Here is a 17,003-nt window from a genome sequence, read left to right as displayed (position 1 = left end):
CCTGGGGGAAGGAGTGGGGGAAGAAGAATGAAGAAGGGTATGGTCATTTAGCACTTGCTAGTTTATGAAATTACTCACTGTGGAAACTCGGGCAGTACCTTAACGTTTATGAGCCTCCATCCCCCCCCCCCCCCAATACTGGTCGATTCTAGCACCGAACTCATCGAACTCATGAGAATGGTGTAGGAGTTAAAGGGGATGATTCATGGAAAGCGCCTAGCATGGTGCCTTGCACATCATAAATAATAAATACCAGCTAGAACTATCATTACCATTACGTCACTGCCGTGTTCACGTGTTCGCCGCCCTATCCCAGCGCCTAGAGCGACCCCTAGCGTACACGAGGCCCTGGGTAAAGCGGCGCTGCCCGCATGAAGGTCTTGCCTCTCAGTGATACTTCTGTGTCCCAGTTTGCGGGGGGGGGGGGGGGGGGGGGGGGGGGGGGGGGGAGGAAAGGGCGGAGTCCGATGACGGAAGGGGTGGAGCACAGCGCACGTGCAGGCAGGCGTGTTCTCGCCCAGGCTCCCTCCCAGGCTCTCCGCTCTCTCCTCGCGGTAAAGACAGAACTGGCTCCAGAACATCAAGCTGGGAGGTTTCTTGTTTGAGTCACTTCTCTGCAGAGTTTTACGAGGAACGTAAACAGTGTGTGAGGAAAGTAAGTTATCGGATATCGAGTCAACACAAATAGATACGAAGTTCTATTTACGGAAATTGTCATTCGAGGTACAGAAACTGACCTCTATCAAAATGAAACTTGAATGAATTAAATCAAATACGAAGAGACGGGGGTCACGTGGGAGAGTCTAGTCTGGATCCCATGGCTTTACCAAAAAAGGGCACCGCTAGCAAATGATTGTCAGCTCCGTTATGTACCCAACACTGGGCAAGAAGCTGTTGTATACCCTTTCATTATGTAAGAATGAAAGGCCAAGCCCTTGCCCTCTGCTGGCTTACAGTCTGCTTGAAGACTCAGAAGGCACAGACCCGAAAGTCCGCGCTGGGGGCTGCTAAGCTCCGGCCGTCAGCCGGGGCAGGAGCTCCCTCAAAAGTACGGCGGGGATGGGGAAAATCAAGAAAGGTGTGAGATGGGTCCCAAGATCAGTCAGTAGAAGCCAAGGAGTGAGGTCAGGAATGAGCAGAGAGTGGTCCTGATAAAGCTGGGAGTCTGTTTGAGAGAGCTTTTCTAGAACAAAGGAGGGGGAAGCCCTGAAAGGCTGCTGGGCAGGGAAGGGATATGTGAATTTGTCCTGATGTCTGACACAGTTGCTTCCGCTTTTGAGAGCAGATGCAAGTCTCCATGGCGCTTGGAATCGCTGTTGAGTTTTCCTGGTTTTCATTCAGCATGGAGGGCAGAGCTCACTGGGGACAGAGTTGGGACCCAATGAAGGACAAAGATGAGCAAGTGTGGGCCACCTGGGTGGCTCAGTCGGTTAAGCATCCGACTTCGGCTTAGGTCGTGATCTCATAGTCTGTGGGTTTGAGCCCCGTGTCGGGCTCTGTGCTGACAGTTCAGAGCCTGGAGCCTGCTTGGGATTCTGTGTCTCCCTCTCTCTGCCCCTCCCCAGCTCATTCTCTGTCTCTGTCTCTCTCTCTCTCAAAAATAAATAAAAACATTAAAAATAAACAAAGTTTTTATTTAAATTCCAGTGAGTTAGCATACAACACCTGGTGCTCATCACAAGTGCCCTCCTTAATCCCCATCACCTATTTCACCCATCCCCCACCCACCCCCCTATGGTAACTGTCAGTTGTTTCTATAGCTAAGAGTCTCTTTCTTACTTTGCTCCTCTCTCTCTCTTTCCCTTTGTTTTGTTTCTTAAATTCCATATATGAATGAAACCCTGTGGCATCTGTCTTTCTCTGACTGATCTCATGTAGCATTATACTCCCTAGATCCATCCATGTTGTTGCAAATGGCAAGATGTCGTTCTTTTTTGTGCCTGAGTAATATTCCAGTGTGTGTGTGTGTGTGTGTGTGTGTGTATCTTCTTTATCCGTGCATCTATCAATGGACACTTGGGCTTTCCCCATAATTTGACTATTGTAGATAATACTGATATATATATATATCTGGTGCACCTATCCCTCTGAATTGTATTTTTGTGTTCTTTAGGTAAATACCTACTAGTGTGATTGCTGGATTGTAGGGTCATTGGGCACTTTTTATAAGCCAGGCCCAGGGTTGTTTCTTTTGTGGGTTTTTTTGGTATATTTTTTTCTCATTTGATTCTCCCATATTATTAACCTCCAGTGAGGGATATTTAAATCTCCACATGTGGAAACCATGACCCAGAGAGGCCCCCCAACCATGAAGGGATGAACGCAGGGCTGAACCCTGCTCTCCGTATATATCATCTTCAGCAGCCACACTGCCTCCCCTCATAGTGCTTACATCCCCTTTGAGGATGGGGGTAACACCAAGAAGCCCATCATAGAAAGCCTTTCCTAACTGATGTGTTCACTCTCCTCTTCTTTAGAAACATGTCCCTGAGCTGAGCGGGCACACTCCTAACAGCAGCCGGCGGTTTGCAGCCCAGGCAGCCGGGGGATCCCCAAGGCCGTGAGGAACAAGCACCAGAATGGAGCCCCAGGGTTAGTGCCCGCGGGAGGTGCGCATGCTGGGCTCAGGAGGGGGCGGGGTGCAGAGGCCTGCCGTCCTGCCCACATGGGCGCCCCGGAAGAGGGCAGGGGTCCCCAGAGTTGTGCAGCGCCACTACTGGACTGGAGAGGGTGCCTGCTGAGTCCCTGCGAGGAGCCCCGCTAGGCCGCAACGATGACGGGTGTTTGGGACACCTCGGAGGCCATCCCACAGGGCAAAGAGAAGCCCTAACCAATCCTCGTACCCCAGGGCCGTGGCTGGCGATGTGACTCGTCCCCGTGGTCAGGACGGTGCAGACCCCAGGCGGGGGCGATTCCCGGGGAGGGTCTCACTCTGGGTCCAGCTCCACGCGGCACCATGAACAATAACTTCTGCCGGGCCCTGGTGGACCGGCGGTCCCTGGCGCCCCCCAGCTGCATGCAGTTGGGCGTCGTGCCCCCTCCGCGCCGGGCGCCCCTGCCCCCCGCCGAGCCCCTGGGCAACGTGCCCTTGCTGCTGTACCCAGGCCCGGCCGAGCCGCAGTATTACGACGCCTACGCGGGCGTGTTCCCCTACGTGCCCTTCCCCGGTGCTTTCGGGGTGTACGATTACCCCTTCGAGCCCGCCTTCATCCAGAAGCGCAACGAGCGCGAGCGGCAGCGGGTCAAGTGCGTCAACGAGGGCTACGCGCGCCTCCGCGGCCACCTCCCGGGCGCCCTGGCGGAGAAGCGGCTCAGCAAGGTGGAGACCCTGCGCGCCGCCATCCGCTACATCAAGTACCTGCAGGAGCTGCTGAGCGCGGCCCCCGACGGCGCGCAGCCCGCGGGCTCCCCGTCCGACTGCCCGGGCGACGGCGAGGCCCGGGGGCCCGCCTCCCTGGTGCCCGAGTCGTCCGAGTCTTCCTGCTTCTCCTCCTCGCCTTTCTTTGAGTCGGAGGAATCCAGCCACTGATCGGGGATAGAGGGGGCACCACAGAGACCGGAGGAGCCCCGTCGGAGCAGTGAGGGCGCCGGGCCCAGGGAAGTTGCGGGTGCGCGCCGCGCCCGCTCCAGGCCTCAGGAGGGCAGCCCGGGACGGCCGTCCCTGGATGGGTCTCCGTCTCTGCTTCAGCCCGCGGCGGGGTGGTGCACAACCCGCCGTGGTGGCCCTGCCCCGTCCTCTGTCGCCACAGGCGCAACCCTGTGTCTACGACTCCCTAGGAGGCCAGCCGGTCTTTGGTTTGGATGAGCCGTGCCCTTGCCGTCCACGAGATGGCCTCAAACACTAGCGTCCACTCTGGAGGCTGGCTTGCCACCCCCGCCTCCCACCCCACCCCGAGAGGAACCCAGAGGCCGCGGCGGAGGCCAGACTACTGCTTGCCGTCGGCCGAGATCGAGATCAGACTTGGGAAGAAGCCCAGAGGGGGCCTTGGTGGCGCCCTCTGGCTTCCCTGATGGAGGGCTAGGATCCACCCCCAGCCCTAATCTCCTGGTGTAGCCTTTTCATACTCCCCCCCCCCCCCCCCTCAGGTTGTGTGAGGACTGTGTTTTTTCCCTTCAGCCTGTATCCCTCTGTGGGCAGTGGGACCATATGGCACAGTGTTTGTACCAAGAGGCTGAATAAAAGATTTGTTGGGTTTTGTGATTCCAGCTCATTGTCTACCCCCACGTGCTTTGGTGCCCCTCTCGCATTCCCATTGGCAGCTCAGAGCACTTCCTGTGGGCGGTGTGGGGTGTTCTGTTAGCTCGTGCATTCAACTAACATTGACAGAGAGCTTTGTGTATACCAGGGATGGTATCTGGGCGGGGCCGGAGTCCCAGGCATGAGACACAACCCTTGTGCAGTTAGGCGCTGAGGGCTTGGGGGAGAAGCAGACGAAGCACACAGTCTCTGCACAGTGCCGCAGGGGCTGTGCCTGAAGCGTTCATGTTCAAGGTTCTTCTGGGGAGCCTTCCACCCCAGTGTGGAGGCATTAGCTTTCCCTGACATGGGGTGTGCATGGGGTGGGGGGGACTGACCTCTAGCTGCAGGGACTGAGATGGGAGGGGGTGTGGTGTAGTCATGCAGAACTAGGCCACCCAGCACCTTTTCTGGACGATGTCAAGGGGCTAGGGAGTGAGGTGGGGGGTGGGGTACTAATCTTGGCAGCAGGGAGCCAGTCTGAAGTTCGGGGCTCCCCATCATAGGCCATCCCCTTCTTGAACCCTCGATTGCCCCAGCCTCGAAGCCCTCCATCCTGTCGCCTGCCGCCCCCATCCCAGGCCCGTGTGAAAGTTCCTTCCGCCACCCCCCTACCAACCTCCTCAGGGACGTATTGGGATGTCACTGGCTGGGCTGGGAAGGAATGACAGCTGCCTGGCCTCAGGAGCTCAGGCCAGGCAGCGGGGAGCGGAGCGGAGGCTAATTTTACTTGCTGGGAGCAGGGGGAGTAATCCTCCTGCCCACGCCCACGGCTGGCTCAGCAGGGCACGCTTGGCCCAGCAGGCTCAGCCGGTCCAGTCCCCAAGGCTGGGGCGCTGGGGACACAGGGAGGAGCGGGCAGCGGGGTGGGGGAACTGGAGACCGCGAGACTGCCAGGGGAGCCATGGAGCCATCCTCACCCCAGGATGAGGGCCTGAGGAAGAAACAGCCCAAGAAGCCCGTTCCTGAGATTCTGCCAAGGCCACCCCGGGCCTTGTTCTGCTTGACCCTCCAGAACCCCCTGAGGAAGGCCTGCATCAACATCGTGGAATGGAAGTATCCTTTAGGGTCCCCAGGGTATCAGGGAGAGCGCGTGTAATGTGGGAGAGGGAGACCGGGTATGGGCACAGATCACGAGATTGGGGGCCGGGGAGACTGGGGGCTTGGAGATGGGGCGAACTCCACAGAATGACATAAGGAGCCTTTGGGAAGGAAGCCTTCAGTTGAGGGGGAAGGGAGCGGCAGAACTCTCGAGGCTCCTGAGGCCTGAGTGCACCGCCCAAGGCCCAGTGACAGCCCTAGGACCCTCTACAACAGGAGCCAGGGTTGGGGGAGGGGCGGTTCACAGGTGTGCCCAAGTCACATTGTCATGGGGCTCCCCTGCGGGGTTTGAAGCAACAGTCTCATTTTGATACAGGCTAGGAGAGAAAAAAGTGGCGGCCTCTATAAGAAAATTCTCCCCCTTGGTGGGAGAGTGTGAAAGCAAAGAGATTGCTGGGTGAGGGGAGGCTGGTTGGGGCTGGAGTTGGGGGAGAAATGGCCTTGAACAAAGGGCTGCTGTGAGGAGCTCCCGGCAGTGGCTAAGAGGCCTGGCAGTTTTAGCTCAGACATACCAGCCTGGGGCCAGGGACTTGCAATCCCTTTCTATGTTTGCAGTAGCTCTGAGGGGAAGACCGGTGAAAATATCTGGGTTATTTGGGGAAGGGAGAAAGGAGGTTGGGGGGAGGGGCTATGTCAAGTGCCTTCTCAGAGAGAGGTCAGGAATATTTGAAATATTTCTGTAGGGTTCTGGAAGACTAGGCTCCCACCAGCTGTTCCCTAGAAGAAAGGAGAATAAGGGATAATTGGAAAGATAAGAACAACATGGGGCCGGTTGGAATAGTTGGGGTCGGCGTCAGCTCTGCTCCCCACAGCTGCACCTGGTGACGTGGAACCTCTCGCTGCCTCTCCCTGTGGCCCGTCTCCCGTGAGATCGGGTTTCCCCGGGTGGGTTCTCTCTCCTCCAACCTCCGCTCCTCCACGCCTCTTCCTCTGCTGGCCTCTGCCCCTGTGGCCAGCCTCTTCTCAAACACTGGAGGGAAGAGAGTGGGGTTGTCAGTCCAGACCTTCTCCACAAGCGTGCCTCCCACCCCACAACCTGTCCCCACCTCCACCACTGACCACGCCCCTCCTTCCCTTTCCCTCCTCTCCTTCCACACCCGCTTTCCAACGGCTCAGCCTATCCGGTTGGCTGTACGGCTCACCCACAAGGAATGGGCGTGGGGTGCCCCCTGGAAAACGCCCCGTGAAGCCGTGGGTGAGCCTGGAAGGGAGGGGTGAGTGAGTGCGAGTATGAGCACGGCTGCCCAGGGGTGGGCTGCTCAGTTGAGTTATCTAGTCCTTCCTCTGGCTGCAAGGCTCGGGTGCTATCTCGGCAGCCTCCCCTTTCCCTGTCCTGCCCTGTGGATACTCAGCCCCCAGCCCCCCTTGCCAGCTCTCCGAGTGGGCCCCCCAGGTTGTCTGGCCGGAATCTCAGAAGGTCATGGCTCCTCGGGAGCAGGGCAGGTAGGGTTGGGGGATGGGCAGGCGCTTACAGCAGAGCATTAAGACCCCAGGCAGGAACCAGAGCTTCGAGGTCCCAACAGGTCTAAATGGAAGTCACCTGTTCCGGAGGAGAACGTACAACCCGCAGGAGAGCAGGGAAGGAGCAACATGGGCCCATCAGCCTGGCTTTACATTCCTAGTCCAGATAGACCTTCAGGGCTCTCGTCCCCTTGACTGCACCAATCCCACGCCTCACTCGAGGGCTCTCCTTAACCCTGGCACCAGACCCTTCGAGACAATCATCTTGCTCACCATCTTTGCCAACTGTGTGGCCCTGGCTGTGTACCTGCCCATGCCAGAAGATGACAACAACACTCTCAACCTTGGTCTGGTAAGACAGGTCTTCCCACCCCCCTTCTGTGGGCCTGCAGCCCCAGGCTCAGGGAGGCCCCCCTGGTGGACGGCATGCTGGTGGGTGATGCCAGAGCCTCAGTCTAGCTCCCAGCCACCTGCAGGGCTGGCTGAGTGACTCAAGAGCTTTGCAGGGTACACCTGCTAATTCCGGATTCTGTAATATTACCATCCAGCCCTGAGCAAGGGCCCAGGCACTGTGCTGGGCATCTGATGAGAGTAAGCTTCTAAAATCCTCCCGGCAACCCCATAAAGTAGTCCCATTTGACAGATGTGGAAACTGAGGCTTAGTAAGGTCAGCTCCTGAGCAATGGAGGCAGAAGGCTAGTTTCCCTTTCCTGGATATAAGCCAGAAGAAACTTGCTTCCTGGGAGAGTGGGGTCTAGGAATCCCAAGAGACCACGTTTTAGACCTCTATACCACTTTTCTCCTCACCCCTTCACCAGTAACACGGACACAGAACCATAAAATGCCAGATCTAGGAGGGATTTGTCCTATCTTCTCCCTGCCTCACTGGTTTATGGATGAGTAAATGGAGCCCTAGGGAGTAAAAGGGCTGATTTTACTCAACAGCTAGATAATAGTAAGCATGGTTACCATTTGTCGTGTGCTTACTAGATGCCAGGTTCTATGCTAAATATTTTACATTATTGTCTTACTAATCCGCAGAAGTATCCCTGTGAGGTAACAACATTAAAGCCATGTAAAAGACAAGGCAACTGAGGCAGAGAGTTTGGGTACCTTGCTCGGGACCACCCCACATGCAGGTCCTGCCCATAGGGTCTCAAACTCAGGCCCCTCTGACTTGAGGGCCTGGCTTTGTGGCAGCTGTGTTGCTAATGTGGTAACAGCATGAAGACTTCTAGGGGAATCCCTCACAGAAACAGTGCTCTCAGGCCCACGAGCGGACAGGACAATGGACCCGCCATTTCAACAGGTTTTTTTCCTGCATTTACACCACGGGGGAGGCGGGGGGAGGGCAATTAACATGCATCCAGGGCCTGAAACAAAGGTATTTCTCTTCGCCTCTCCTTTATGCCGGTTTCCATGGGAATCTATCTTGAGCTGGCGAGAAGCTGGGATTTTAAGTGTGTGCTTGGCTATAAACAGAAAAAACTCTGAGCTCCTGCGTGTGGAAGGAAAGTGAGACAAAATGTGGGCAGGACTGCAACTGAGGCTGGGAGGGGCCTTCCACAAGGCAGGCCCAGTATTCAGTGTTCCTGAATCTAGGAGGGCTCTGGGTCCACCCCACTCTTCAGGACTTCATATCTGGGGGCCTTAGTTTTATTTCAACTCCTTAAGAAGTTGGTCACTTTCAAAAGAAATTGCCCTCTGGAGGTTATTAAATTACGCCTCACTGGGTCTGTCCTCTTCCATCTTGAAACCAAATGGCTGTCCTAAAAATTTCACGCAGTCCTGTGTGCTTTCCCTTTAGCTTATGGGCTGGAGTTACAACGCCTCGGGTAAGGTCTAGAGCGCATAAACACAGGATGATAAATTACCTGGAAGAGGAAGAACTAACCAGAAACCTTTCCAAAGCAGTGAATACCCCTCAACTGTCAAAGTTGGACAGGCTATTAATAGTCAGTGAGGGATCCTGATCTGATCCCTTTGGGGTAAAGCCCAGAGAGGGTAGGTGATACTCAAAGTCACACAGCCAGCTTCTAGCGGTGGATTCCTCACTCCTACTTGTCAATTATATGTTCATCTCCACACAATCCAGCAGGAGGGAGATGAGAGGAGTTAGACCAGAAGGAAGGGAAATCAGGCACTTATCTCTCTCTTACCCTATTGGCTGCTTTGGTAGGTATCTGAGAAAGGTTAGGGACTTCCCAGTCATCCAAAATAACCCATAGTTTTTAAGAAGGGAGTCCCAAGGACCAATTCTTCATTAGCATTCTCACTCATTTTACAAATATTTATTTAGTGCCCATTATATCCCTGGTACATACTGGGGATAAGATTGGGAACCAAGTAGACCTAGTTTCTGTCTTCACAGGCCTTAATTAATTCAACCAATTAAAATGATGATAATTAAACCAGTTACACAAGTATCTGAATTGAAAAGGGAAATCTATAAGGTTTGGGACACCATGATATTGCACTGGAGGAAAACCTATTCCCTCCCAGAGGATGGGATGTTTTCCCTGAGATGTGAAGGACGAGGACAGGGCCAACTTTCATGTGCATGTGACCTGTGCAGTCCCTCCGGGGCCTGCATTCAGAAGGGCCCCATGGTTGGGGTTTAATGATCCGTGGGTATAGCACTGAAAATTTAAATAATTTCATCTCTAAATCCATATTTTGTGAGCGAAGACCAGTGAGATCATGGTATGTGCACGAGTAGCTTGGAGCCACGGCTCACTCACATTTCGCCCTCTGCCACCTCCTATCACCTTCCCACCTCAAAAGACAGACACTGTTCATTCTCTCCCTGCTGGTGCCCTGGGCCAGGGTCAGGGTTGGATACATGCGGTCTGTCTTTGGTGTCTCAAGACAGGGCATGGCAATGGCTGTCCCCACCCTGGGCTGACGGCTCCACGGCCCATTCAGTGAATGATCGCCGGGTGGAGCCTGTGGCTGATCCCTCAACCACATCAACCACACAGACATCCCCTGTGTCTCTTGGAGCAGAGGTGGCCACATCCACCCTTGTGTGCTTCCTTCCTGTCCACCTTGGGTGGAAGCAGCAAGCCCATGGGAAGGGAGATGCCTGTCTCCACTTCCCCACCTCTGGCTGAGACACAGGATGTCTGGCTGCTGGATGGTGTTGGGGGGGAAACTGGCAGCTGGTGGGAGGAGCCTGGAGGAGGTCATGGAGGAGGACGGGAGTGCCTGTGAGGGTCTGCCCTTGTGCCTTACGACATTAAATAGGCAATAAAAAACCAAAAACCAAAACCCACCATGACAGATTGAAAAAGAAACCATGGACGGAAGGAAAAAGCTTTGCATTTTGATACCTTCAATGGCATTTATTTCCGACTTTTTGGACAAAGGGCCCTACAGTTTTTCATTTCGTACTGGGCCTGTCGATCACGTAGCTGGTCCTAGAGGAGAGGTCGGGGCAGCGGGGAGAGGTTATAGAAGCCTCAGCAGGGAAGCCCCATGAGCAAAGGGCTGGAGGCAAGAGATTGAGAGAGGAGTTTGGGGCTTAGAAGAATCTCTCAAGCTACCGTGTAGAGGGTAGACTGGAGCGCGGTGCGATGCGGGAAGCAGGGAGAGGGAGGAAGAGGTCATGAAGTTGTCCAGGCAGGAAACAGGGGAGACTAGAATTGAGGCATGATGCATAAGAGGGTGACGTTGAGAGACAGGAGACGGCTCAGTGGGACCTGGTGATTGCTGGATGTAGGGACGGACGCACGGGGGAGGGGAAGAAGACAAGGATGACACTTGGGTTTCAGAGCGGGTGCCAGAGCAGATGGCGGTATCACTTACCAAGACAGGCAACACCCGGGGGAGGAGCAGGCTGAGGTGGGAGGGAGGGCCACAGTGATTTTAATTTCCGACACGTGGAGATACAGGTGCCCACGTTCACCGGGCAATGGGCTTTGCAGGTCTGAGCATTTGATGGGTGAGAGGCGGGGGGCAGGGCTGGTCAGGGGGCAAGAAGGGCTTCCCACGGTTGACTTGGGTGCAAACAGAGTCAGGGGGCAGCTGGCACCCCCGATTGTGGGAAAGAAATCCTGACACTTGTCTGTGAAGCAGGCTCCCGTGGAAGGTCTGGGTGCTTCTTCAGGACCTTTCTCCTACTCTCCATCTCCTTCCCCCCTGCTTTCGCTGCAGGTGATGGACTGGTGCTGAGGTACCCCCCCCCCGACTCTGCCTGTTCTGTGTCAGTGGGGAAACCTGGGTCCTCCCTGAACGGAAGGGGAAACTGAGGCCCTTGCCCAGAGAGGGCAGGGGAGTTCTGGGGAGACACAGTGGGTCAGAGGATGGCAAGAAGAAGATCCAGGATGCTCATGTCTTGGCCAGCTATGTAGCATCATGGCGGAGGGGGAAACGGTCTCTGAAATCAGCCAGGTTGGGGAAGCAGCGTGGTGGTTAAGAATGAGTCTTAGGGCTACAATGTATGTTTTCTTTTTTTTTTTTTAATTTTTTTTAATGTTTTTATTTATTTTTGAGACAGAGAGAGAGATAGAGCATGAGCAGGGGAGGGGCAGAGAGAGAGGGAGACACAGAATCCGAAGCAGGCTCCAGGCTCTGAGCTGTCAGCACAGAGCCCGATGCGGGGCTCTAACCCACGAACTGAGAGGTCATGAGCTGAGCCGAAGTCGGACGCTTAACCGACTGAGCCACCCAGGAACCCCTACTATCTATGTTTTCTAGTCCAGAACCATTGATATACTAGCTGTGTGATCTTGGACATGTTATTTAACTTCTTTGCACCCTAGGTCCCCTCATTTGTAAGATGGGGATGACATCATACACTTCAGAGAAGTTACTAGATGAGGCACCACTGTGCCTCAGAGTGGGCTCCCCAGTCACCAAGCCCTGATCCCAGAGACCCTTGGGTTGTTCTAGGGTATGACCAAAGGAGTATTTCAGATAAAAAAAATTCCCCTTTCCTTCACCCACTGTCTGTCCCTGATGTCTCTTTAATGCTTCATTTTTACTCCTTAAAACATCCAGCTTATCTGAATGGCTTTCCTGGCCACCCCCAGGAAATCCTGCAGCAAACTGTCCTCCTCTTCCTCCTCCTCCTCCTCCTCTGCCTAGACAGCAACATCTGGTATTTGTCGAACATTTGCATCGTACAGGTTCTGTTCTAATGCTTTATATGCATTATCTCATGTATTGCCCACAACAGCCCCACAAGGCAGGTAGTATTACTTTTCTCCTTTTTACAGAAGAATAAACTGAGGCACAGAGACTGGGTGCATATACCCATCCGGCTACCTGGGCGGGCCCGTACCCTTTGTGGGGCATCTTGATGTGGCCTTCTGGACAGCGGAGGACAGAGGATGATGATCATCCCTGTTCCCCTGGGGACTGGTACAGGAAGGCGTCCCACGAGAGCAGCCCCCAGCCCCTCACTGTAAGTTGCTTTCTCCTGATTGTGAAGCTGTTGCCTGCCCAGGCCAGAATGGACACACGGAGCATCCAGCCCGAGGCTCTACCTGGGCTGAACTCCTCTTGCCCAAGAGAGAAGCCTGCCTTAGGCTTGGGAAGCCTGTGTCTAACACAGCCCTGTCCCGGAATTCTCCCTGGAGAGTAAAAGCCTGGGGATGCGGGTCACAGAGGGGCACTGCTTGTCAGCGAAGTGGGAGGAGAGAAGAGACACAGAGTCACCACTGGGGCCAGCAAAAGGGCAGTGAGATGTCCAAGGGCAGTTGGAAGCCAAGACCAGAGTGCAGGGCCCTAGACCCTGAACCCAAACCAAGACCTTCTAAAGCCAGCTCTGCCCCTTGAAGCCCCACTTGCTCCCTGAGGTCTGAAGCAACGCTGATCCTAGGAGGTCCCCCTGCCTGAGTGAAAGGGGACTTTGGGAGGGTCACCATTCCAACCTTGACCGGCCCGAGGGGACCCACATGGAAAAGCAACAAGAGTCACAGTTACTAATTACTGGGCACAGCCTGGAAACTGATTGCCCTCGCTCCATTATCTCACTTCGTCCACAGAGCAATCCTGCGTCCAAGGAGACTTTTCAAACAGTGCGAACATGACTGATTACAATAAAGAAGGAACACACGTTAAAGATTAGTTCCCCTCAGAACAAACAGGAGGGTAAAGCTGATTCAAAGAGAATTAGCGGAACAGAAGTATATGATAGTGGAGAAAGAAATGATGGAATAAAATTGCCAGGTTGGTTATCAAACTAGCTGACGTCCACCGGGCAGTAAATCTTTTCTAGCAAGCAGAAATCATTTGCAGCTCTACAGGACAGAACAGTGAGAGGGGAACCAGGTCAATGGTTTCCAAGGGCGAGGGAAAGGAGGGACAGTTTGGTGGGGACCGTGCCCACACTACTGGCATCTACTGGTAGAGGCCAGGGATGCTGCTAAGCATCCTGCAAAGCACAGGAGGGCCCCCTCCCACCAAAAAAGAGTTATCCAGCTTGAAATATGAATAAGGCTGGGGCTGATAAACTTTGTCCTAGATAATTAAATAATCCTTGGCCAGGCCTGTTATGAAATGCTCCAACATGGCGTTACAAGGACGCGGTGACCTCCCTTTGCCTGATTTCTAAGTTCTGGATGATTTTTGGTAGCACCAGTCGGGTAGGCCTTGGTGCTGCCCAGCACAGGGCCAGGCCAGCGGGATTCGGCCTTTCAGCCTGTCCCTGGCGTCGGTACCCCCGGCCTCCCTGTCCCTGGACCTTTGAGAGCACCGCGCCCACCCCTGCCACCCCTCCCGTGTCAGCAGACTCGGCCAGGCCCCTGGTACATTCCTGGGGTTCCGGTTGCCGTGCGGTCTTATGCACAAGGCTGCAGCCTAAGCCTCTGGCAAGCAGGGCAGTTGTTTTTTTATAGGGTTTGGAATGTGCCCGCCAACTCCCGCGACCAGCAGCCCACTCTACGCACCATCTGGGGAGGCTCCGGCCTCAGATGGACCCCGGCTCTGGCCTTGCCCTTCAGAGATCCGGGACCTGTTGGGCACCGGTGACCGAGCCTGGGTCACCGTACGAGGGTCTGGCAAAGTACAATCAAAGCCTGCCTTTCAGCCTCACCTCGGAGCCTGCCCTGTCCCACTGCAGGGACTCTGCTCCCCTTCCGGGGCGTTAGCACTCCCCACCCCTCGTCTGCGCCCCTCACAGGAGGGCAGGGCTGAGGACGGGGAGGTAGTAGTGAACAACGAAAGCTTTGAAGGAAACTTGGGCACCCTATGGGGGAGTCATGGGGAACGTGAGGTTTCAAGTCAGACAAACCTGCCTCCACCCTGGACTTTGGCTGGCAGCTTCCTAAGCTCTCTGAGCCTCAGTCACCTCACCAGGGACCACGATGGGTCCTTTCAGAACTCTTACATTGATGAGGGCAAGGACATCACGTCCCACACAACACGGGAGTTGTTCAGTTGTCATTCTTTTCCTTCCCTGCCTGACCAGCACTCCCAGACCACAGCCAAGGGGCGAGGGCAGACCTGGGCCGGGGCGGGGGAGGCAGGGGCAGGCAGGATCTGAGACCAGCATGGCCTAGTGGTTGGGACCACTGACCCTGGAATTAACCTGTCTGGATTCACATTATGGCTCTGCCGCGTAGCAGCTGTGTGACCCCAGAGAAATCACATAACCTCTCTGTGCTTCAGTTTCCTTATCTGTAAAATGAGGGTAGGAGTACCTCCCTTGCACGGTTCCCGTGAGATTGAAATGTATCTATGTGGCTAGGATATAGCCTGGCACATACATGGGTACTTAATAAACCTCAGCGAATAGCTAATATTATCATGATTACCCGAGACAGTATTGGTCTCCCACCCTCTCGCATGGTGGGCTTTCCCCTCGTCCCCCTCCGTCACCTCCACTACAAGCGTGCGGCTCCTCCTGCTACCCTCAGCTCCACGGTCTTGCTAGGGTAGAGAGCCCTGGCATGGCTGACCCCCCTAGACCCGGGGGGAGCCCGGTTCTCCCCTGTGGGAAGGGAGGGGGGAAGTATGATGGCAGGAGAGACCCACTCAGATCACATCTAGTTGGGTAAGACTCCATCGGCCTAAATATAGCCACCTTCCTCACTCCTCAATGGGTCATTTTCCAAACCTGGAGGCTGAGGTGGTCATGGAGACACATGCCAGGGCCCTGGATACCCCTTGAATGGTGTGGCCACCGGACACCAGGCTGGCTTAGCAGAAAAACCGTTGACTCAGTCCCAGCAGGTGGGACTAGCCCTTTGGGCCTCGGACACCCGGCTTCCCTCTCTGAGCCCAACTATCTTCATCTGGGAAGTAGGAAAAACAGCGTAGTAGGACTGAACCTTCGTCCACAACTAAGGTGCTCAGGAAATGTCATCCTTTTTCCTAGAAATCAGCTTTAATCTGGATTCTGAGCCCGTGTCCCTCTGGATGGGGAGAGCTTCACCTGCAGTTATTCTTGGGTTAAGGTTAGTCGGCCTGCCTGCCCTGGCCTGGAGCCAGGCCTGTGTCTCAGGCAGTGCTAAGGGCCTGGGGTCACCAGTGCTCTGTCCGCCCTGGAGGAGACCTATTGTTCCAGTCCCACGTTCCCCTCAGGTCCACCCTCCACTGTCTCCATGCAAAGTTTAAGGGGCAGGAATCCTTGGCAAGGTGAGACCCTGCTTTCCTGGGGCTCCCTGGGGCCTCTTCCCAGACCCTGCCACACCTTTAGGGCACTACGAGGACGCAGACCCCAGACCAGATCTACCATTGGGGCCTCTCGGCCCTGGGGTGAGTCTCTGTTTCACTTGTGAGTCAGCCCTCTCTCTTCAACCCCTTTTTCCACATGGTGGGTTCAGGCTTAGAAAACAAAGGCCTGGGACCCTGGCCCAAACGTCTCCTGGGGCAGGAGGCCCGGCACTGCTGTCTGCTTCAGGGAGCGAGAAAGGGGATGAGCCCAGGAGGAAAACAATCATTAATGTCATGGAAGTAACTCATAACCACAGCACCCACCAGCCTGCTGGGAACACTTACTGTGAGGCCCCCGGGCATGAAGGCATGTGCGAGGATGCCCGCACGGAGCCCCGCCTCACCCAGCCTGTGCTCCCTACACACACACCGGGTTCCCTCTCCCTCCGCCAAACCCACTTTGGCTCCTTGAAGCAAGGGTACCTTAAAGAGTTAACAACAACTGTGAATGAATGGCCTCCCACCAGGAGGATTTGTGTCCTAAGGGATCACCATGGGTTGAGCCTCAGGAAGGAGACTCAGGCACAGGAGATGAGGCCCGGCAGTGGCAGGAGGCCTCTGGCTCTTTTGTCAGCCCTGCTCTAGGCTATGGTTCTTTCTGAGCCCTCCAAGGGGGGGCGCAGGGGGCCCGGGAGACTGGAGTCCAGTCCAGCCTTCCTGCAGGCTACAGTGTTGGAGCAGGGATATGGAGGGAGACGGTATGCTAACAGTTGCTTCTGTGGTCCCAGACAGGGTCCGGCCAGCTCCCACCCTCTTCCGTCAACGCCTAGCACATGCCAGTGGGGGGAGCAGTTCCGTGGCAGGACTGGCTGCCCCTCAGGGATGGAGGATAGCCTGGAAATAGAGGCAGTAGGAGGGCCAGGGGACTGCGGTCCAACCCCTGCCTTTTCCAGCCCAGGACTTTGGGAGTGGCCAGCTCCAACGCCCCCAGGAACAGGTGCAAGGGCTGTGGTCGGGGCCATACTCCGGGGAAGCCCAGTTAGAGGTCTGTCTGTGGAGAGACGAGAATTCTCTTGAAGGGGATTGTGGCAGTGAAGGCACTTGTAGGAAGCTGGCAACAAAGTTCGTCTCGCAAAGTCAGACTGGTTCACGGTCCTCCCGTGAGGTCAGGAGGGTCAGGGGATCAGCGCTGTCTCCCCTACTCTGGTCTCAGAGCCTGGGGTGTAGCGTCCCTCCTCAGGAATAGAGATCCCGAGGCTGCACCCGTATTGATTCGGCACCCATTTCCAGTGTGTACATGGGGGGGTTTTCCCACACCACCGGGCAACACTCTGACACCAGCCGGGTGAACCTACAATTCAAAAAAATTCTCACGCTGTCTACCTGGATAGAACGTCAGATCTCACAGATGAAGGGCTCGGTCCTACAAGATTGCCACCACCATCCCCAAGTTCAGATACCCATAGCAAGTTCAGGTTGTTATCTGTGCTTCTGACGGACGGGCTGTGGATGGCAGGTTCCAACGACCTTCCCCTTGGGTCTGATTAATTTGCTAGCGTGGCTCACGCAGAGAAACATTCTACTTACTAGATCACTGGTTCAT

The 17,003-nt window shown here is 55.3% G+C and overlaps 2 protein-coding genes and 1 long non-coding RNA gene across 6 annotated transcripts in view; 2 read left to right on the top strand and 1 right to left on the bottom strand.

The window, feature by feature from the left end:
* The first annotated feature begins 461 nt into the window (after window positions 1-461).
* Window positions 462-4,447, top strand: ASCL5 (achaete-scute family bHLH transcription factor 5). Its single transcript, XM_023247362.2, has 2 exons — window positions 462-655; window positions 2,478-4,447. Exon 2 carries the CDS (start codon window positions 2,957-2,959, stop codon window positions 3,527-3,529), a length of 573 nt encoding a protein of 190 aa, XP_023103130.1. The 5' UTR covers window positions 462-655; window positions 2,478-2,956; the 3' UTR covers window positions 3,530-4,447.
* Window positions 4,448-5,017: 570 nt separating this feature from the next.
* Window positions 5,018-17,003, top strand: part of CACNA1S (calcium voltage-gated channel subunit alpha1 S) — a 65,471-nt gene continuing 53,485 nt past the window's right edge. The window contains exons 1-2 of one of the 3 annotated variants that reach the window (XM_019821327.2): window positions 5,018-5,293; window positions 7,046-7,151. In XM_019821327.2, the coding sequence (XP_019676886.2) occupies window positions 5,142-5,293; window positions 7,046-7,151 (258 nt within the window). In that variant the 5' untranslated portion in view covers window positions 5,018-5,141. 3 annotated transcript variants of the gene reach the window in all.
* On the bottom strand, window positions 5,287-6,789 carry LOC123382764. Of its 2 annotated transcripts, none has more exons than XR_006591652.1 (3): window positions 6,436-6,789; window positions 6,157-6,308; window positions 5,287-6,055 (listed from the first exon to the last, which is right to left on the bottom strand). It is a non-coding gene; the product is annotated as an uncharacterized LOC123382764 (long non-coding RNA). The 2 variants fall into 2 exon arrangements; XR_006591653.1 differs by having other exon boundaries at window positions 6,481-6,789.

This window comes from Felis catus, chromosome F1 (genome assembly GCF_018350175.1).
Source record: "Felis catus isolate Fca126 chromosome F1, F.catus_Fca126_mat1.0, whole genome shotgun sequence".
NCBI lineage: Eukaryota > Metazoa > Chordata > Mammalia > Carnivora > Felidae > Felis > Felis catus.
The sequence above is the reverse complement of the archived record's forward strand: the minus strand, read 5'-3'. Positions and strand labels throughout refer to the sequence as shown.